This window comes from Clytia hemisphaerica, unplaced genomic scaffold, assembly GCF_902728285.1.
Source record: "Clytia hemisphaerica strain Z4C2 unplaced genomic scaffold, Clytia hemisphaerica genome assembly, whole genome shotgun sequence".
NCBI classification, from domain to species: domain Eukaryota; kingdom Metazoa; phylum Cnidaria; class Hydrozoa; order Leptothecata; family Clytiidae; genus Clytia; species Clytia hemisphaerica.
Window position 1 is genome coordinate 701,394 of NW_027103633.1, and position 22,959 is coordinate 724,352.

Here is a 22,959-nt window from a genome sequence, read left to right on the forward strand (position 1 = left end):
GTAATTAGTAGTCGCCTACCATTAAGATATTCAGCCCTCATGTTAAATGATGAGATTTCAGCTCCCCCAAGTACATAAGGTACCGCCAAATATTTGAAACATATTTGTAGCAGATGACTTTCCTCCATAACGTTTTGGTTATTTAATTCTAGTCTGTAAATTATATGGGTAATAAGTAGTCCAATTCGGGTACCCCTACCTTTTAGGAACACCCAAGTCCAATGTAGCGGTACCTGGAACTCTTTAATGTTGACACTTTTTTTCAAGACCTTGAGCATGATTGAAATTATAATTAACTTTTAGAGAATTTAATGGGCAAAAAAAGTAATACTGAAAAAACAAATACTACACATCAAGTGTAAAGACAGTCCTTAATTCAAGATTCTGCTTATGTTGAGGTGGATTATGAATAAAAGATTTCTGACAGAGGGAAGACTTATCATAGCCATTAAGATCTTCCACCATATCCTCTATTCTATGCCAGATCTTAAGGCTGGGTAGGTTCATGACTCGTAAATGTACTTTTTATGCATGGTTTCTATAACCACCTGTGGCCCTAAGTTAGACATTTTCAATTGTATCAGAGTGTTTGATCACCCATGGAGACTAGACTGCTTGTGAGTACTCAAAGTGAGGTCTCACAAATGCTATGAATAGTGTACCAAACATCTCAGGAGAAAGGAAGTCAAAGCTTCTATTAATCAATCCAACGATCAAGTCAGCGTTCTTGATCTTGGTGCAGATGGATCTACATAATGACTCCAAAAATAGCACATGATTTACCTGATAGTAGACCCGTGTCCACTAATCTAATTTTTATATTACTGGGCTTTTCAAAAAGAATGTGCCTAAAAGTACATATGCAATCATTAGATTGCAAAAACCAATAATATGAAATAGCCTAAGCGTTGAAAAATTGTTTTTGTTGTTGTATGTAATGTTTTTTTCTCGCTATTTTATGGAGTCCAAATGATATCGTGAATTGCAAAGGGTCTATTAAGAGGGCTCTTTATGTTTTTATATTTTTTTCTTTGCATAGAGGAACAAGAACTATCAACAACTATCAGCTTCAAGCCAATCAATACTCAGAATTATTATTATGCCTTTATAGTACTTAATTTGACTAATTTAATTCAACTTTCATAATTATTAGACACCAATCTACATAAAAATGCAACGAAAAAGGGTTTTTCATTGTATTGCTGCAATGGATTCAAAAAGAGGTATTGGAAAAAACAATGATTTACCATGGCATCTACCAAATGAATATAAACATTTTGTGCGCACCTCAAAATTTGTTTTAAACCCTGAGAAACAAAATGCTGTGATTCTTGGCAAAAATACTTGGTTTTCAGTACCAGAAAAATTTTGTCCATTGAAAGGCCGTTTGAATGTCGTGATTAGTAGCACCTTGAATACTGGAGATTTACCAGAAAGTGTTAAGCTATGTAGATCATTGCCAGATGCTGTTGATTTGCTCAGCAGTGAATCATATGATAACAAAATCGAAGAAATTTTTATTATTGGTGGAGCAAGTTTATATAAAGAAGGAATGGAATCAGAATCATGCAAACGAATCTATATAACCAAAATTGATGGTGATTTTGAATGCGACGTTTTTTATCCAGAATTTGACACTGAAGTTTACAAAGAAATCACTTTGGATAATGTTTCCCAGGAAATTCAAGAAGAGAAAGGTATCAAGTATACTTTCCATGTATATGAGAAGCCTTGAAAAGAATTGTACCGATATTGGTTGATATTGAGAAGGACAAACCCTTCAATAATTTTAACTGCATCATTTCTAGTTACCCTATTAACATGCATTTGCTGGTAATAATTTTAATGATGTCTTAGATATAAAATGAATTTAGGTTTATTCACTTTTCTAGAATATCATTATTCTAATTATGATAAATTCTTTAACTGTAAAGCATGTAGGATATAAAAAAAGATAGTTAAATATAGAGTAAGTAATATCATTAAGCTTTTTGAATATTTTTTTGTTTTTTAAAGTTTTCCAATGGTTCTGTTGAACTTATTGCTTGTCAATAGTCAGTCCGGAATTTATATTTTAACAACAAATCAAAATGGTGTCATTTTTAATGGTTCATTATTTTTTTCAATTTAGCAACTAAAACTAAAAAAATAAGAAATCTATTTGAAAAGAACAAAAACAATGTCAACAACATACTTCCCATCAATGTTTATCATATTGGCTTTGATATTTTTTCAACAAAAATTGGTCATGTCTTCAGATTGCACAAGTCGTGGTACCAACTGTACTTCATGTTTAAGCGACGGACATTGTGGATTCTGTGACTCCTGCGGTGATTACTGCCATCAGTCAAAAACATTACATTCTTTTGAGAATTGTACGCATTGCGCTCAATGTGTACCTGGAACATTATCTGGACCAAAGAAAGGACATACTTGCAGACATGAGTGGTATACAAATTAACCCGTTTTATGCATTATAGTTTCAAAGGCACCACCCTTGGGTCAGTTCTAAAATCTCAGACATATTTTTTAGAACTTGGTGCATACAGTATCAACCTAGTTTTTGTTAAGTGTTATATTATGAAATTGGGAAATTTTAATAGAAAGATACTCTATTTTGGTCTTCAAAGGAAAATTTTTCCAAAAACTATAGTTGTCTACAGTTGTACATAAAATTAGTTATATCTGTACAAAATTGATACTTTTATACCATATTTATACCTTTTAATTTTTACAGGTATTATTATGAGAAATGTCCTGAAGTGGTTAGTGTCAAGAAAACAGTTTATGTTGGAATAGCTTTGTATTTGGTCAATTTACATTCTGTTGATATGAAGGGTGGCACATTTCATGCAGATTTCTATCTTTATTTTAAAGGTATATAAATGTTTTTTTCATAAGAATATCCAGAATTTTGAAATCTTTTTGAGTTTTAAATGTCTGAAAATCTTCTCATTTTCACCATTTTGTGAATATTTTTGTGCAATTTCCTAAGAAATTGGGTGTTTCAGAGTCTGCGAAGCCTTGAATATTCTAAAGTCGAGACAATCCATAACCTGTCTTAAATAAAAATATTTTTTGTTCATTGTTTAAATGCTTTTGTATGTGATAGCTTTTAACTTTTAGTTCCACCTGGTCAAACTCTATACACGAAACAGAAATGCAAAAATATTGGTTTGAATGGAGCCTGTTTTGATCTTGTTAATGCAGCAGGAGCAGCGGAGGTAAAGTGAAAATGATTAAGTCATAATTTTGTATTACTTGTTAGCTTAGTCTTTGGTACTTTAATTACACTCTGACAAAATAGGGATTTATCTCTAGTCAAGTTTCCTCTTTTGTCCCTGATTATATTCTCAACTTCAGTTGAGTTAGAATCTGAGAATGTATGTCTGAGTGTCTGTCTGTGTGTATGTCCCAAAATTTTGGGGCAGCCTGGAGACTTCAAAAATTGTTCGATTTGGCTGAAATTTGGCACACTTGTTCCTTGGGTGAATATCTGGGGGTGTTTTTTTCATTTTTTCAAAAATTCTGATTTTTGGGGCCTGGGGACGAGTTTTCGCCAAAACGAGGATAAAACTTTGGGGCAACCTGGAGACTTCAAAAATTGTTCGATTTGGCTGAAATTTTGCACACTTGTTCCTTGGGCGAATATCTGGGGGTGTTTTTTTCATTTTTCAAAAATTTTGATTTTTGGGGCCTGGGGACGAGCTTTTCGCCAAAACGAGGCTAAAACTTTGGGGCAGCCTGGAGACTTCAAAAATTGTTCGATCTGGCTGAAATTTTGCACACTTGTTTCTTGGGTGAATATCTGGTGGTGTTTTTTTTCATTTTTTGAAAATTTTGATTTTTGGGGCCTGGGGACGAGTTTTTCGCCAAAACGAGGCTAAAACTTTGGAGCAGCCTGGAAACTTCAAAAATTGTTCGATTTGGCTAAAATTTTGCACACTTGTTCCTTGGGTGAATATCTTTTTTCGATTTTTGGAAATTTTGATTCTTGGGGCCTGGGGACGAGTTTTTCGCCAAAACGAGGCTAAAACTTAAGGGCAGCCTGGAGATTTCAAAAATTGTTCGATTTGGCTGAAATTTTGCACACTTGTTCCTTGGGTGAATATCTGGGGGTGCTTTTTGCATTTTTCAAAAATTTAGATTTTTGGGGCCTAGGGACGAGTTTTTTGCCAAAACGAGGCTAAAGCTTTGGAGCAGCCAAAATGGTCGGATTTGGTTGAAATTTGGCACACTTGTTCATTGGGTAAATATCTGGGGGTCTACAATTGGGCCTATGAATAATTTGAAGCCACTGAAGTTGAGCCCAGTGCGTTGCGCACGTTCGACTATCTGGCAGAGTCACAAAATCAGTTTAAACTAAAATCATTAACGAATTATCTGATAGGACTTAATTTTGGGGAATTTTGACAAAAAATTGAATAACTAGAAGAGTAACTGATTATGGGAATCGATTTTTTATTTGATGCTATTAAAGAGGGAAATCATTTTCTCAAAAATAATTCACAATTTATAATTTCAATCGAGAAATCGTACTCGAAGAAAGGAGCTGTTCAACCATCATGTTTTATGTACTATATTTTATTTTATATTACCATGGCTACAGGTTTCATTGCACGAAGGAAAATACTTCAGAGTGAAAGGAAAATTCAATTTTGCTGCTGATCTTGCAAACTTCCCGTAAGTAATTCAATTCCAAATTTTTCTTTTGTTTCATTCATGTAATAAACACATCATTATCTTCATATTCGTGAATTTTGGAAGCAAGCATAGTTTCATCATAAACATGACCACATATTAGCGATACCTGTATGGTGTGACGCATAGAATGCACCCCCTTGAGCTTAGGGGGGGGTCAAAGAATAATGGGGGCTAGCTTGCTAGGGGGGCTGAGTGTTGTGTAATAGAACTGGGGGCAGAGCTGGTAGGTTGAAGATATTTTAAATTATGTTAAAAATCTATGTTGTGGGGAAATTTTTTTGGGGAATGTGGGGGCTATGTTTCTAGAATTTAGCCGGGGGCTATTTTCCTTAACCCCCTAAAAATGCTGTGAGCTGGACCCCTCTGCACACTATGCCTGATGATTTTTGGCTCATAAATGATGGGAAATATCCTATAAAGCATTACTATTATTAATCTATTTTCAGTTGGTACATAAAGTAAAGAACCTAACGTCCTAAATAGTTACAGCCTGTAAACCGTTACTAACAAAATCCAACATTTATAAAAATATTCAAAAATACCTACCACAATTTACATATTTGGCAGGTACAAAAATCGTTTGGCAACATTTTTAATTTGCCCCTAAATGTATTAAACGTTGCAGAGCTTTTCACAGAGAGACGATCCCAAATGAGGGAGCCAACAAAACTTAAAGGTTGTAAGCCAAACTTAACTCTGTTAGCTGGAGGTAACATAAGTTGCTCTCTCCGTCTAAGTTTATAAGGCATGTTTAGTTTTTTAAGAGTTTTATAAATTTCCTCATATCTTGGATGTTTTCCATCAATACTCAAGGTTACGTTTTTCTATGCTTCTACTTAAATGTTACAATCTAAATTTGTTTGGCGAATCCCGTTATGAAAAGAATTTCTTACATGGAACAAAATTTGAGATTTTGAAAGTCCATTATCATAAGACCCCTGGGTAAAAATTGAAATTTAATTATATGTGGATGGCAAGTAACGCTTTGTGTTTTATTTTCTTCTTTCTTCTTCTTCTTTCTTTCTCATTTCTTCCTTTTTTCCTTTTTTTTTCCAAATTGTGCAACAGAACAAAATGTATCCTATCTTATCTTTTTGACCTGCCACCAAAGTAAAAAATCATCTTTGCCATATAAAATAGAAATCAACGTGCGAAAATTCTCTACAATGATTTCACAATTTTTGAAATGTAAAATCTCAAGAAATAATATTTTTCGACAAGTTTTATTTCAAAATGTAATCTTATCTCTTCGCCACAGGAAACCTCGTGGTTGATGCATTTAAAGTGGGAGCGTCATTTTTTATTGGGTGTTGGGTTTTACCACCCTTACCTCACTTACACGTTTTTTTATAAGAACATTCAGATGTTCTTAAAATTTTGCTCACAGAGCATTTTTTTGGTAGGTACCATAAAAGAAAATCCTTTAAGTTGTCAGAAAAAACCCTAGAAACGTGAAAGCAATGTGAAATCGATCCTGCTTCTGCTTTATTTTATTTAAATAGAAAAAAATCATAGAAGTCAAGCAAGTCAACGAGGCTGTTGAAATTGACCTCAATAAAATTTCGAAAATTTATAAACGGGGGGTCCTGATAATAATGTGTGGTCCGAATTTGTTTTTCGAGAATTAATAATCGGGAGGACGTTTATTCAGGACCTTAGAGTAATTTCTTTTTAGGCTTAGGTATAACTATTTTCCTCACGTAAGGGTTCAATGGGGGCTTATATGTAATATTATAAAAATCGAAAAGATCTTCTTCTGGAGCTGTAACGAAACTTTTTGTTTTCCAAGTTTTCTTTGTTTGAAACCATTGCTACGTGCGTCTTGTGATATCAATGAGCCAGGCAAAATAAGCTCTAGAGCAGCCAAAATTCAAGCTTTAAAATTTCGTCATTTACTTATTTCCATCGTTACGACGACGTTGAGACGGATAAAGAGGCGCCCTTTATGGATCTGGGTTTATGGGCTCGAAATATAGCAAGAACGGAGGGTTCAGACCCTTAAAGGGACATAAAAGTACTGACGAAATTTGTAAACAAACCGTATGCAGCGGGATACAAAATCAAAACAAATGTCACATGTCAAAATAAAAAATAAAAACAAATATGGCCGATTTTGATTGTTTCAATTGTTTTACAAGTTTGTTTTGGACACAAGATTTTAATTGTTGTCTTTAATGGCATGTGGTTCGCGCAGTGTTTATATTTTGCTACTTTTATGTCCCTTTATGATCAAAATTTCTTTTCTTTTTAACCAAAGTTTTGATAATCAGACATTGAAGATTGAAGTTCAAGATATGGAGATGACAGCCAAAGAACTAAGATGGCGCCTTTTGGAGGTAATTTAATCACATTCGGCTTTAAATGTCGTTGAATCAACATCCTTAATCAATTATCTGCGATATGATCATAACATTGCTCCCTATCGGATCAATTTTGGTTAAAAATGAGCGATACAAGTGCTTTAGGCTCTTTTTTGTTTGAAGATCTGCAATGTAGCTCAAAGAGAGAAAGTCGTTCTGGACAATTTTCAACGAAATTTGTTCTAGATTTTCGGAAGAAGATTTCCTCTTTTTTCCGTGGTAATTAGTTCGTTGGATTTGGGAGTAATTATTCCATTTAAACTATGATAACTTTCCCTACTTATGAACTATAATCAATTTACACTATTAATTTTTGCTAAAAAATTTTAAAATTTTCTTAGGACATTTTTGCTCAGCTTTGTGGGCTCTACCACGTAGTGCAGGTCTTTTTTGTTATAAAGATCACCCACCATCACATCCACTGGAAGTTTAATGTTGCGGGAATAACATCATTGAATTTCGTAAAAATAAGTATTTTTTTAGCTATTCATGCAACAAGAAACCAAATTGAGATTTATTCTTTCAACAATTTTTCCCAATTTTTTTTTCTTTTTTATAGTCTACCGTTGATCAAGACCGTCCATTCAAATTCAAGAGTGGAATTTCACCGACATTGAATTACACAGGGTGGGTCTTTGACCCTTATTCATGGACTCAAATTGTATATGAAAGGTACTCATTCTTTTTCATCCTTTCTTCAAGGGTACACGTTTTTTTATAAGAAAAAACTATATAAGAAAATAAGGCTTCGATGGCCAAAATGTTAAGAACAAGTTAAGAACATCTTAAGGCTTTATGGACTCTAAATCGCCGGATTTCTTAGGAAAATGGTTAAAAATGGTCAAAAAAGGTTAAAAAATGGCGAAAATAAGAATATGTTTTTAAGAACATTTTTAGGCTTAAAACTCGAAAAGTTAAGAACATCCCAAGGCTTTAAAAATTTGGGATGTTCTTATAAAAAAACGTGTAACCAATTTTATAGCAACTGGATCAAACAACATGGAAAGAAATTTGTCAACAAATTATTGACCGTTTTCTTATAATAAAGCTCTATTTTTAAAAAGTTTTTTTCCATGCTTATTTCAAATTTCATGAATCTAAATCAATGTTCCTGATTCCTAGGATTAATTTTGAACATCTTAGACTGAACGTGATAATTATAGATTGTGCCGTCTTATTTTTATGTTGTCTCGAATCATTTCAAAAACCTTGTAAGAGTAAATTGAAATCTTTTTTTAACGTATTTAACAGTTTCGTGTTATTATGAAATTATTCTTGCAAAAAAAAAAGCCCTCTTTTAGCGAATTTATTTATCTATTCTTAGCAAAAAGTGATTAATAGTCAAAATCCCAAAATGAAATTATTTAACAAATTTTCCTGGCTACGGCAATAACTCGAAAATAATTCTAGAAAACCTATAAAAAGTTATGAAATAATAAATATCTAGAATTTCCCACAATGAATTATTTTTAGATATTGCAGTTCAACCAATGTCATATTTAGTTTAGTTTCGTATCATACTGTCTTCTTTTTTGCATTAAAAAATAACCGTTGTGTGTTCACCATCTAAACGCACTTACTCTTAGGTGCCAAATAAACGGGGGGTTCGAATAAATGGGGGGGTTGGAAATTAAATAAACGGGGGGACCTAATTACCGGGGGGGTTGGAAAATGGACCTTTAAAAACCCTAAAAAGGGTCAAAATAGACTAAATTTAGGCTTTTTTAGAGTAAAACAAGAAATTTTCCTTTTTGTAGCTGGGAATTTTTTCAAAAATTACCTAAGAGTATTACTTATTAAGTACACTTTCTCTTTGTATAATTCAACTGACACGAATTGTTTTTGGAAAAAATCGAAAAATTAACAAGCGGGGGGGGGGCGTTTATTTGGCACCTAAGAGTATTACCTATTATGTACACTTTCTCTTTGTATAATTCAACTGACACGAATTGTTTCCATTCTTTTTTGTGTTTTCAAATGCAGGGCCGGCAAATCAATTTTGAAAGTGGAGGGGCCAAATAGTAAGTGTCTAAGGAGGCGCCACCATGGTTGGTTGATTTTTTTTTTCTTAGCAAAAAAGTGGGGGGGGGGGCATGCCCCCCCCCCCGGCCCCCCAGTTTCGCCGGCCCGGAAATGTGTGTTTCTAATATTTAACTTCCAAACGGCTTGCTCCATTACTCAAAAATAAAGTCTTCTAATAGAGTTTTGTAATCGTCCACGCGTCCTTGATACCACTTTCATTTTCTTTAACAACTTTCATCCCTTAATAAATCAACTCTAAAGCTAATTATGTTTTAATTTCACTTTCACTTCTACTTGCGCCATTATTATCGTTTTTCTTATTATTGTTTATATTTTCTTTATTGGTTGGTGGATGATACAATTTTGGGTTTTCCAATTGAGAAATGATATCATCGTACCTGTCTATCTCAGTTCTTAATGAAACAACTCGGTAATGAACAATCTCTTTTCGTTCAACCATTAGCTGGACTTCACGGTTATCAACACCGGCCAATTCAACAACTAATTGTGGTGTTCCATTTTTATGGCATCTTTGGTCACTTTCATCTGATGGATGTACTGTATTGCTGCTTATTGTGCAACCCATATTTGAATGCTTTCGGGTCTGTCTAATTACAATTTTTGTTGGAACGTGTGTTAAAATGGCTTTTTGTTGCTTCACGTATCTAAATTTTCCAACAAATATCAATCTGCGATCTGGTCGATCTGATTCTGTTCCTAAAGACTCCCAATGTACGAATTCCAATAAATTTCAATATGTGAATTTCATTGATCTGATTCTGTTTCAAGACTCTAAATGTATTCTTTTTCACTCCTGCCTATCGTTTATTTTCAAAATGTTTTCGATGAAACGTAGTACCGTAGCTTCCGATTCTCTTCTCTGTACATCTGGTTTGTATCTGTGGTCTTTTTTCTTGTAAATCCGGTACCAAAATTAAGACTTCTCTTTTATCTGCTTGTTTATTTCATGATATTTTTTACCTCAGTTGCCTCACACTGGAAAAAACAAAAACATTAATTTTGTTTTATTTGTCGCCATTTTTATTTTACCACGCTCCTTTGTGTATGAAATATTGTGTATTGAAGGTCTTTCACTGTACTCTCAGTAGCGTGGTGGGTCGACTAAAATTTGGGCAAACTGGGGAGGCAATTTTAGAAGAATTTGATTTTGGCGCCCCTTATGAAAAGTTATTATTTTGTAAAAATTTCAAGTATTTTCTCTCAATTTTACCGAAAACTGCCATATCTAAGGTGTAAAAGAGCAAAGGGGTGCCGAAATTAGTAATCAGAGGCGTCTTTTTGCACTTTTCGGTGCCCCTTTGAAAAATCTCCGCTGGAGGGGGGGAACGCTACTGTGTTCTCTCTCGTCTAAGTGTCGACTGGAGTCTTTCTATCCAAAGAATGACTGAACAAACTTTGTCGAACTTTCAAAACGCAGAATTTCCAAATTCCACTTGTCAAAACGACTTTTCTTCTTTTTTTTCACATTCAAATTATTGTCAGATTTAGTGACGAATTTCCCCCCTCCAAAACAGACTAAATGATGTTGTTCTGCCTTGATGTTGTTTTAAATGAAAAGTCTTAAATGAAAAGTAAATGAAATGGAATCTTTATTCTTCAAACTATTACTAAGTTCCTCGTTTTAAATCTTAGCTATTTATTTAGTTTTAGTTCCTTATCCAAACCTTTGTTCTTTGTATGGTTAGTTTCACTCTCTCCCTCTGTTTATTTGAAAAAAGCTAAATTTTACGTTGATGCAGTCGATTTTATCAAAAATTATTTCTTGCTTTTTTTTTTCCTTTTATTAAAACGTCAAATTTTTCCAGCTTAAAGCAAAGTAGATGTTTGTTAATGATTGAGGTCTTATTATTTATTGTTGTTTGATTTGAACCTTCCCTATTTTTACCTTTTTTTTTGTCCTGCTTAAAATCACCTGCCTCGATTTTTTTTAGTGATCTTTCCCTCGTCCCTCATCACAAATATTGCTAAATCACTCTTTTAAAAAGTGATGTTAAAAAAACATCAATCACCTATCTTTCAAAATATTAATCTCCATTTTTACTTTTTTTATCAACCTCTAGAAAATATTAACCCTTTAGCGACGAAAACGCTTTTTCTTGAAGTTTTGTTTTCTCGAAAATTGAAAAGGTCTGACTTCTTTATATCTCCGGAACTAAAAAGTTTTAGAAGCTCGTTCATAGGTCATTTGAAAGCACGAAACTGACTGAGAGTGCCCAGTAGTAAACATCCGACCTATCCGCTGAATGTAGTTTGAGAGTGGTCGGCCTTTTTATTACAGGTCATAGGTCATAAGCCTTAGAATTTTATTTAAATTTCATTCTGAATGTGTTCGCCGTATCGAAAACTGTCAAAAAAAGATCTGGTGCTAGCGATTCAAACTAATGGTAAAATTCCTCAATACATTGATTGAACCACAAACATTTCCTACAAATTTAAACAAAGCTATTTCAAATTCAAACTTAGCGTGACAAGTCAGTAAAATTAATCATTTGTCCTTGTTGAAGGGTTTGCCATGATGTGCTCAAAATTTTCGCTGTTTTCAGCATTACGGAGTGATTTGAACCCAAAAACGGTTTCTACGTAAAAAAATGTCTCATTTGAATTCTTTTGTTCAAATAATTTTTCAAGACTAGAAAAAATTCTTTGTTTCAGTCTTGTAGGAGAAAAGAAAAGGCAAATCAGGCGAAATTCACGAAAAGAAAGATTTGCCTTTTTCTTCGTCTTCTTTTTTAACATTTTCACTACTATTTTCACTCTTGTAGCCTGTTTATCTACATATCACTTATCTATTTTTCTTATCTTCCGAGTGAAAAAATATCACCCCTTTTTATGTTACAGTTAGCTTTTTATCAGATCGTTATTTATCTCTGATTTCCATTCACAACCCCAAATTTCCTCATTTCCTGTCTTTTTTTATAAGAATCAGTAAGATTTTGTTGGGTTTTTCTTATATTTTCAAGTACAAACTATCTTTTCTCTGCTCTGTATATTAAAACAAAAACTTAGGTACTATTTTATAACCTTCATACCGAGCGTTGTACTTAATTGCCGCTTTTTAGAATGTTCAAGGTTCAGCGTTTGTTCTCTTGAATAATTGGTTTTGTTTTGCCTTTATGAGTATCGTTGTTCTTATAAATTGTTCTAATGTAAAAAGGTGTATAAATCCCCGTCTCACAACAGTTCACGTCGAAAGAAAATTCTCGCCGTTTTATTGGCTAAAGAACGCCTCGTAGAGTACAGGGGAACTGTTAGTCGGGGGAAAATTTGGTCACAGCGTCGTTATAATTGACTCGCTGGAACAAGGAAAAATTCGTTCTAATCCCGTTTAAAATGTGTGAAATATTAATTGTCGCATCTTTCTTTCACCAAAAACAAATATTTCAAGTTTGAAAAAATATTTTCCGCTTAAAATTTTTCCTGCTCAGCTCCCAGTAAAGAAATATTAGTTGATGGGCCAAAAGTCGATAAGGATTATACAATAAAGTCTTCATAATTTGAATGTCTTCTAAACTCGAATAAGTTTTCTGGTCCCTACAACTAACAATGACTTATAAACCAATTAATAAATAAACTCGAAATTTTCATAATTAAAACAAATTTGTGTCCCATCTGCGTGCTTGAGTCATGGAGTCTCCATTGTATTCCGATTGGATAAAATTAGTAATTACATTGATTTTATCATTAAAAATCAAATTGAGTAGGGTAGTTATAAAATGCGACTATCAATATTTCGTTCAAAGAACAAATTCTTATTTGTTATAGCCGATAATGCATTTGCCTTCATGCTCTAGGCTAATTTGCCTACTTTAGGCTAAATAGACTGTTGAATACTCCCTCTGCTAAAGGTTTCCTCACGAGATTTTTGGTCCAGCGCGCAGCAGAATGGACCTTTAAAAAGCAACTGATCGTCAGCTGGACCTTCACGCCGCTCCGGCTTCTTGTATTCCATTAAAGTGCACTATCCAAAATGACAAAATCTCTGATTGCATTGCACTTTTCAACCAATAAGATTTAATTATTTCGAGGGAAAACACTATAATGGTTTAACTCACTAAAGGATTTGTTTACTGACTCCGAGGGGGGGGAGGGTACTAGGTTTGCGAGGTGTCCAAGTCAAAAATCGAAAATCAAACTTTAGAGGGAGAAATCTTTGACGTTTTTGGGACTCTTAGAGAGACTTTTCCTAAAAGTTTTTGTCGATTTTCACTCGATTTTTGTCCAAATTTAAGAAAATCACGACCCTTTGAGAGAGGAATTTTAGAATTTCGTGATTTTTGGACCCTTACACAGAGTCAACTTTCTTTTAATGTTTTTTTGTACCCCTTTGAGAGACTTTCGAGGGTGTGAAAAAGGGACCGTTATGACTCGCACATACCCGGCACCCATTTTGCCCAAGTACCACCCCCGGGTTTACTGAACACATAAAATTGAACTTTGAGTTAAATCATAAGTAAGTAAGTTTGCGACCGCAGTCGAGGGTGACTCGAAGGCTTCCTTTTCTCTAGCTGTCTAACCGATCAGGGGAAGACGCCACTGCTTTCCCTGGATTTCTCCACTTACCCTTGACCCGTCTCTTTAGCATGAAGGTAGAGCATCAAGTACGAGAGGCATCAAGTACCATGCGCACCGTAGCTGGATGCTCTACCTTCATGCCACGACCGCATTTAATCATATTGCGCTGAACCAAGCACTCTTCACCCAATTCGTCACGACACATTCACAGTCAAAGTTACAGACCTCTAAAAAAAGTCTAAATGGGTGATAATTTGATAAAAATTGTCGAAATGGACCTATTGCCTAAGGCTATTTTTATGAATGTGTAAAAAGTTTGAGAAATTATTCTTTTTGAAAAGAAGGCCCGCGATGTTTTCATCCACCATATCGACTCGAGAAGAGTTCGTTGCACAATATTTTAGGTTATCTTAAAACCTAACAATTGTGCGAGTGATTGAAGAGCATAAATTTAACTTTACCATCGAACCATCAAACCATAAAGTGTTAAAAACCTCAATTTTCCGTAACTAGAAAAAAATAAAAATATTTTTGACCGGAGAAAAGTACATCCCTCTTTTTTCAACAGCACTTAGCTTTTACTTCTGTGATGTTATTTTTTTCCTTTTTAAAATCTTCAAAAAAAAATTAAATGTTCCGCAGTAATGTCATCTTGTATTACTTTGATACAAAAAAATCTGTAAGAAGATATGCCAAAAATTGTTGGTTCGTATAAGAGAAAGCGTGTAAAATAAAACAAAAGAGTCTTTATTGTTCAACAATGGGTTGTTTAAACCTCACGATTTATAAGTCAACAAGTTCAGTTGTTCTTATGTTTGCCTTATTTTCAGTCTTAAAAGTTCTTGAAATATTCTTAACACTTTAAGTAGATGTTAATCTGTGCCCACAACTAAACTAAAAGGGGAATTTTTCTACCTTCTGTCAACTGGCTATAGCTCAAAACCATTACATTTCAAGCCAAAATGCCGAAGTCGTTTTAAAAATCCGAGGCTTGGTGCTTCAATGGGGGAAAAACTTATGCCAAAAATCAATTTCCATAACCAAAAGTTTGATTTTTGTAAAAAAAAAGCTTTATCCCGTCAGTGGGCTTAAAATTCCGCATTCCCTTAGTCGACTCTGAAGCACGAAGATGGAGATTCGTAAAGTTCTCTCAAAATTGATGTTTTTATAAAAAAAAACATGAATACTTAGATTTCGTTGAATTTTTTTCATTTTAGGTACAATCCGTTTCTTGACGAAGGTGTTTCCCGATTTGCATTCCGATTTCACATGTCACGTCCGAAACGGGCTGCTTTCTTCAAGATCTTCTTGCCCCCATTGTTCATCGTTATTGTGGTAAGTTACGAAACGTCGGAAAAACCACCGAAAACAACATTTGGCGGTCCCTTGATGGACCCATCTTTCACGATCTATATCAACAGATATCCCCGAAGGGCTATAGACCATGGTTTCATCCATGATTTTGAGTCCCCCCTTAAAACACAAATCACCCCTTATCAATTTATCCCCCCTTAAAGCTTAAAGATGGTTTTGAGGTGCCCCTTAAGTTTTACTCCCCCCTTAAATTTGCAAGACTCTTATGTATACATGCCCTTAATTTTTGGGGTGTAGAGACAAGCGAGAAATTAGTCCATAAACACATTGCGGGGATTGCATTCAAAGATAGAACCCCAAAAAGTGAGGTTTTCAATAACAACCACTTTTTAGCCCACAGCGTTGACATTCTTGTGGCTGCTGTGTAGTACAAAATTCCATAAAATAAGAAAATTGATGAGCTTTCCAAAAATGTGGCCCTCTTTGAAGTTGAGTGATTCAGTCTTGAAATATAAGATGGCAAAGTGAGGGCAGGTTTTGTGGCTGTATGTCACTGTGGCTCACTCAACGGGTTGGCTTATATGTGCTGTCCTGCTTTAAAACTTCAATATTTTTTAACCGTTTTTCTTGAAATTGGTAGTTTATTAAGGTCTTAAGATACTTATGGGTTTTCAATGGGCTTAAAACGTGGCTTCAATCAAAGCATATATGAAAAAAATTTTCAACTTTGAGCCGCAATTCTAGCCCAATGACCCAATAATTTTGGTTCCATTTTTTATATTTTGTGGATAAACCCTTTTGCTACGAGTTTCATCTGAAAAAAATGATTTTTACTCATTGATCAAATTTGTGGCTGCTGTTTTATCAACATAGTGTTTTTCTTGATTTGTGCCGCAATTTTGGCCCATTTTACAAAAACTTTTTTTCAACCTACTTCAACCTACTTTAGAACCAATATTGTGAAGTTTCGTTTGAAAAGAGTTATTTTCAAAAGAGATATTCAAATTTCTTTTTTTTTTGCTGTTTTTGAAAACCTCACACAATTTTTGAATGCCATCCGGGGGAAAACCCTAGTTCTGGGTTCCGCTTTTTATTTTTTGTTTATTGGTTGGTGGTGCATCAGCATCAGCTCCTCTTTTGAGGAAGCTCTTCTACTTATATTTCTTTCTTTTGTGAAAAAGTTTTTTATCATTATATACTTTTCTAAACCAGCAAATTTAAAATGTTAGTAGAGTATGATAAACTGCAATAAACAATATATATACCTGGTATAAAAATCCCTACAATACACTTTTCTAAAATCGTTTTCTCCTCAAACTGGAAACTATTCCATATATTAGAAGCAGAACAGAAAAATTGAATGTCTTTAAAAAATGTAAACATTCGAATCACGGGACATTCCATTACTGAAATGTGATTGCAGCCTTAGATGTACTGTAGCATGATGACACACCAAGGAAACAAAAATATTTTTGAATGTAACATTCGAATCGAAATAGAAAATTCCATAGCTGAAATGTGATTGGAGCCTTAGATGCTTTACAAGATCGGGACACAGCAGGAACAAGATTATTTTAGAATGAGGTAAAAATGAAAAAAGTGATGAAGAAATATCAGCCGTTGGAACAGAAAGGAACAAGATTAATCCCCCCTCAAGTAGCAAGGGCTTCCATTTGACCCTTGAGACCAAGTCCCCCCTTATTTCTCAGTTTTTAACAGTTTTGCCCTTTGTGTTTTTCTCTAAATTTTAAATCACCCCTTATTTTAAGGGGGGGGCTGAAACCATGTAGACGCTTTAAGCTTTTCCAAGAAAAAAAAAAGTGAATAGTGCAAAAATTTGTTGCTATTGTTTTCGAAAATCTGCGAAACTTCTGATTGGTCATGCGCTGATATTTTATTGTAATGTCACGTGGCCCCGGTAGGATTTCCTACCCCTCGGTAGGATGTTCTACCGAACCACGGCTCACTTTCCAGCCGAAGTACTCTATCTAGCTCTTCGGGCTAGCCAGGATATGCTTGTAGATCTACTTTCAGTAAACATTCATTTAGTTTCCAGCCAAAATTTAGAGGCGAATGTTCAACACTTCCCAGGAATGCCAGAACGTTGCTTTAAAACTGTCGCAGTGACGTATCGAATCCAGCACTTTCTTTGTTTTCGCGTTCTATATTTTTCAATTTACGGTTACCACCACACTACTTTTAATCATGCGGGTCGCGCAACTTATGTAGGAAATATATGACTTCAAATCCTACACAGGAGATTGGACTCCTCTTGCTTTCGGTTATACCTTATTGTTTATATCTTTCTTTCAACAACAGATATGTTTTGCATTTGCTCTTCCACCTTCGGATGCAACCATGAGAGTTTGGATTGACGGGTGAGATCTTGTTTTACTTTTAATGTCGCTTTAAAAAAACCATACCAGTCATACTTCCATAGCAGGTGGACAATGAGGATTTTAATTTTCAAAATTTAGCAAAGTTCTACAACCTGGACTAATTTTGTGTCCGTCGCAGACGAAAAAAAATTGTGTGATTGAATAACTCGTGTTTTTAAATTGGGGATATTTTTCGGCTTTTTATATTTTGTAAAATAATATTTCGAGCCTCATGCTAGTATGTTTAATGATTCTATTTCCAAAAACAAAACCTCGAAATATTTTTGCCTACTCTTAGGTTCCAAATAAACGGGCCCCCCCGCTTGTTAATTTTTCGAAAATTTTCCAACCCCCCCGGACCTTATTAGGACCCCCCCGTTTATTTATCTCTAAGAATATTTTCAGCTGTCAAAGAGAAGGCCCCTTATTTTGCTCTAAATAGCCTGATTTTAGCCTATTTTTACCTTATTTTTGGGTTTCAGAAGTACAATTTCCAACCCCCCCGGCAATTAGGTCCCCCCCGTTTATTAAAATCTAGAAAATTTCCAACCAACCCCCCCCCCGTTTATTCGAACCCCCCCCGTTTATTTGGAACCTAAGAGTAACTATCTTCCCAAGTCGAGATATATTAGTTACAAGTTTTTTTAACTTTTTGAACCGTGTAAGAACCCATTTTCAGTGATTTTAAATTGTGGTGATACCTCGACTTTTGAAAACAGTTAGACCAAAGTACTTGGAGGTTTTACTCAGGACAGTAGAAGGCTACTACAGGCCAAATATCTCAAACCATCTGATAATCCCCTTTAAGCATTACCTTAGCCCTAGCTGAACCCCTACCAAGACCCATATCGTAACATTTCAAGGAGTTTAATTTGTTATAAAAACGTGTATAGAACAACGTCGTTATTTTATTTAATTATGTTTTCTTGGATAGGAATTTGTTGGTTTCGTGCGTAATGTTTCATTCATCGATGAGCGAACAAGCGCCAGATACTCAGGTATTGTAATTTGTCTTTATGGATCACACGCCCCTCCCCGCCCTCAGCTGTGTCCTTTATCCGCGGCATCACGAAAAAAGGGCAAAATCACTCCGCCATTCAACTGCTATTTAAAGTCATCGGTTGAAACTACTCTTCTTTGGGGTTGAATGAACGAGGAGCAGAAATAGCTGATTGCTTTAAGGGAAGAAACTTACGTGATTTTCGCGAATTCCGGGCAAATTCGCGAAAGTTGATTCCGCGAACAAATTACTTTCCTAAAAATCTAAATAGTATAAAAAAAGTAAATAAGCTAGGTTAGACGGGGTCAACATATTACATTATGTAACATGTTAATGTGAAGAAGGAAAAAAGGTAAAAAGGGAAATAAGAACACCTACAAAATTCTCAATTTTAAAATTCAGGAAATTTTATTATCGGGGGCTTTGATGAGTAATTCAAGGATGATTAGTCTTATTTTAAGGGTGTCAAAAAGCCAAATTCGATCGCCCACATCACAAAAGTTTGTGGGCATTTACTGGCTCTCAATCGATATTTCATAACTTAGAACTGCATCCTTTTTTTAACTGATTTGTTTGAACTATAATCGAGGTTTCAAATTTTGATTTTATAAGAATTTGGTGACTTCTAAGGGTTAAGAAAGTGAACTTTATCTCAAAATAAATAAACCCCCCCTTATACTACACTCAAAAAAAATGAAATTAAGCTAGTTTGAATAGGTATAGTTTGGCAAGCAACTGTTTACAACGTCTTTCTCGAAGGGAAATCTGCAAAGATTTTCTTCAAATTGAATGGAAAAAAGCATGTAAAGATGCACGAATCCTATGAAATAGACTAATGAAGGCATCAAACTACGGTGTGCAAAGATTCCGAACTGACACTTGATACCTCTCTGTTTTATTGTTCAAGAAGGAGCTGCTTGAACCTCACGATTGATAAGTCAACAAGTTCAGTTGTTCTTATGTTTGCCTTATTTTCAGTCTTAAAAGTTCTTGAAATATTCTTAACACTTTAAGTAGATGTTAATCTGCGCCCACAACTAAACTAAAAGGGTAACTGACACTTGATACCTCTCTGTTTGATGCTCAGCAAGTAAAGAGATGGACCAAGGATAAAGAGAAATCCAGCAAAAGGGTTGGTGCTTTTCTCTACCTTCGGGTGGACAGCTAAAGAAAAGAGAGCCTTAGACTCGTTTTCGCCTGCAAACTTACTTAACTCAGGGTCAGGATGGAGTTTTTACAAAGTTTTCGATGATTTGGTTAGTCGTTGAATCTTGAGACAAAGGATTTTATTACTTTTTCTAAAGAATGCGTCATCTCTATTATTTCAAATAACCAATGAATAAAGCATCTTATAAAAACTCCAGCTCATCCCTTAACTTACTCTATTTTCTTTCCCATCTCTTTACTTTGTTAAGGAAGCAACAATGGCGGATATGTTTTTGGTTGGTGTTTATGGTTTCATTTTCACATCTTTCGTTGTCAGTATCGTCTTGTTAAAACTGCAACGTAAAAAAATGTTCAAAGCTGCTGAAACGTTCTATAAATACGCTGAATGGATTGTAAGTGTAAAAAATAATTGATTCCTCTCTCGTTTTATGCCTGCTTAAAGTACAGTGAAGTCTCCATAATTCTAACCTCTATAACTCGAACAAGTTTTCGTGTCTGTTCAGGTAACAATGCCTTGAAAACTAGTCTGCATAACTCGAAATTCCCTTAGTTATGATCCCTACAGATAACAATACCGTACCTCCGTACCTCGAAATTTGTGTTATCGAGTTATGGAGACTCGACTGTAGCATGTCAATGAGTTTTGGCGGTTTATCTCGTCTTGATAACTTTGTTCCTTTTCATATTTTTTCTGGTCTGTGATCTATAGACACTTTTAAAAAATTCATCACCTCCGAAGGGCAGGCTCTATGGTTTGTTAATTCTTAGTTAAGGTAAAAATGTTTTCTGAGATGTACATTTTGCAGACCAGAAAAGATAAGAGAGAAATAAAAAGTTGGCCCTTGCAGAATAGCCTGACTTACGAAGACTTTGCACGGTCATAGAGAGGTTTTCGTGTAAGGGACCTCTACAGAAACGAACATCTCCTTCCATAATGGCGAAAATTAGCTAACTTAACAAAAAAATCTCTATTGTTTTATATTTTGACAGGTCTGGTTTACTGCACCGACATATTTCTTGTTATTGTACTACCTCCGCATCAGCATTTATGAAACATTACTGACCGTTCTGTTAGAGATATTTCTAGTAGCAACTGTTATTACGTTATCAAGTTACATCAGGTATGGACTAGCTGGAAAGATTTTTGACCCCAATTTTGAGGAGGTCATTTTTTGAAAGCACCAACCAAACCCCCTGGTATTTTAACAGATAAATAAGATATATTTTTTGGAATTCGGACGAAACTTCAGAGGCTCCCTAGATATTTGTCTTTATTTAAGAAAATTTTAATTTTGAGAGACACTTTAAAGTCTGTCCAAATATAACTGGCAGTGGAAACAAGAATGCCTGTAACTTTTGATAGTCAAATATAATTATAAAAATTATTTTTGCTTGCTTTAGAGAATCAAAAGCGCTATATTTGAATGTATTTTTGGTTGAAAAATTCGCGATTTTTAGCGGTTAAATTAGCGATTGTAAAAATTGAGCTTTTTTTTTTACTTATGCTACAACATTCATTTTTACACCAGTGGTAGTTCAACCTTAGGTTAAGAAGTTTCTTAAATTTCAAGGCAAACAGAAAAGTCCTTCGGAAGATATGGGACCCGAAATACCCCTTGGTAGCACTTTTCTGTGAAATCTCCAACTTATTACTAAAAACGGGGTTATGCTATCTTTTTTGAACAGTGCAATTAAAAATTGGAAAATGTTAAGTGTTGGTGCATTGGTATTATTGGTATCATTGATTATTTCGAAACGAAGTGAAATCACAGTATAATTGTTTTTATTGTAAAGATAAGCATGAACTTATATTGCCTTTGTTATTTTTAAGTCATTAAAGAACTTTGCTAATTTCCAAAACACTAAACAAAGTTTGGCTATAAGGTCATTAAAGAGATCGTAAAATGTGTTATGATCGAAAAACTGCTTTATCAATCATATCACTACCCCCGTTTTTAGTAATAAGTTGGAGATTTGATATTTCACAGAAAAGTGCTACCAAGGGGTATTTCGGGTCCCATATCTTCCGAAGGACTTTTTTGTTTGCCTTGAAATTTAACAAACTTCTTAACCTAAGGTTGAACTACCACTGGTGTAAAAATGAAAGTTATAGCATAAGTAGAAAAAAAGCTAAATTTTTACAATCGCAAATTTAACCGCTAAAAATCGCGAATTTTTCAACCAAAAGTACATTCAATATAGCGCTTTTGATTCTCTAAAACAAGCAAAAAAAATTTCCATAATTATATTTGACTATCAAAAGTTACTGGCATTCTTGTTTCCACTGCCAATTATATCTGGACAGACTTTAGTTTGGTTTAACTATTCAGATTCCCAAGGTGAGACACAATCAACATGGTCATGGTCTACACGTTTTTAAAAGAACATCCTATTTTTTTTGATTTTTTCTTAATGTGTTCTTAAATTCACCATTTGTGAGTATTTCCAAAAAATTGGGAGTGTTTTAAAGTCCGCCTTAAAATGTGCTTAACTTGTTCTTAATATTTTGGCAATCGAAGCCTTACAAAACGTGTTTCCTTATCAAAGAGTAATATCAAAATATTATTACATAATTTTCAGAGACCGGTGGAAGTTCACTGCACGTACGAAGAAAGGATATACACAAGCCGCTGAAATATGTGTGACGTCACCCGAACAGGACCACAGTCTAGTGCGAAAGAAGGGAGGAGGAGGAAGATACCGGGCTAGATCAGAATCATCATTTCAAGAAGATTGATAAATGATATTGTTTTTCTTCAAAGACTCAAACGTAAGGCTAAGGGACACTAGGCTGCTGGCATCCACTAACGGATTCTTGCTCCCTGTACTACCTGGGGTTTTGTAAAGGTCTGCGATTCAGACTAAAGGGACACACGTTTTAAATGACTTTTAACTTTTGACTCAAGGTAGATATTTTCAGATAGTTGATTCATAGAGGTATAAAGAAAGACAGGAGATGAATTTGTCGGCAATTGGTCGTTAAAGTCTTTTGATTTCTTTTATGTAATAAATCAAAAGAAATTCTAGGCTCGCCCGACGAAATACGACTTTTTAGTAGAACTCAAGTCTGTTCTGAACATTCTGACTATCAGCATCGAAGATTTCTAGCCTTCTAATATACGAGAATAAAAATAAATTTAGCTCCACGAAATTAGTTTGCGTTCAATTTTGGCATCCATTAAATTTTTGTTTTGAAAAGATATTTCTCTAGCCAGAAAATAAAAGTTCTTTATAAGCACACACAATTTTTCAGACCCAATTTGTAGACAAAAAGTCGCTGGAGAATTTTGGAGGAAAGTATTAAGCAATAGGGTTCACCTTGAAGAAAAATGTTGATCGAAAAATCTTGTCATTTGATGAAGGATTGCAAAGTTTACAGGCCCTTTTTTAGTCCAAATATTTTCTTACACCAATGTCAGAAACAATGAATCTCGTTTCATTTTATTTCCAACACTTAAGTTAGCCAATAAGATTTCACTTA

The 22,959-nt window shown here is 34.6% G+C and overlaps 2 protein-coding genes across 2 annotated transcripts; both read left to right on the plus strand.

Moving 5' to 3' along the window:
* The first annotated feature begins 1,090 nt into the window (after nt 1-1,090).
* On the plus strand, nt 1,091-1,986 carry LOC136802643 (dihydrofolate reductase-like). Its single transcript, XM_067059397.1, has one exon. It carries the CDS (start codon nt 1,172-1,174, stop codon nt 1,733-1,735), a length of 564 nt encoding a protein of 187 aa, XP_066915498.1. The 5' UTR covers nt 1,091-1,171; the 3' UTR covers nt 1,736-1,986.
* A 146-nt stretch (nt 1,987-2,132) lies between these two features.
* LOC136802678 (uncharacterized) lies at nt 2,133-22,215 on the plus strand. The gene is made up of 12 exons (XM_067059438.1): nt 2,133-2,448; nt 2,738-2,877; nt 3,127-3,224; nt 4,610-4,683; nt 6,962-7,040; nt 7,624-7,736; nt 14,837-14,954; nt 17,253-17,311; nt 18,246-18,309; nt 19,727-19,870; nt 20,469-20,599; nt 22,059-22,215. Exons 1-12 carry the CDS (start codon nt 2,180-2,182, stop codon nt 22,213-22,215), a joined length of 1,446 nt encoding a protein of 481 aa, XP_066915539.1. The 5' UTR covers nt 2,133-2,179.
* The last annotated feature ends 744 nt before the right edge of the window (nt 22,216-22,959 follow it).

What these genes read in the sequence shown, in the direction of transcription:
- LOC136802643 (XM_067059397.1), top strand. Translation starts at nt 1,172, where the DNA reads ATGCAACGAAAAAGGGTTTTTCATTGTATTGCTGCAATGGATTCAAAA.
- LOC136802678 (XM_067059438.1), top strand. Translation starts at nt 2,180, where the DNA reads ATGTCAACAACATACTTCCCATCAATGTTTATCATATTGGCTTTGATA. An exon ending in TAAGATGGCGCCTTTTGGAG is followed by an intron (nt 7,041 to 7,623) that starts GTAATTTAATCA and finishes TCTTTTTTATAG; the next exon opens with TCTACCGTTGATCAAGACCG. An exon ending in CATTGTTCATCGTTATTGTG is followed by an intron (nt 14,955 to 17,252) that starts GTAAGTTACGAA and finishes TTTCAACAACAG; the next exon opens with ATATGTTTTGCATTTGCTCT.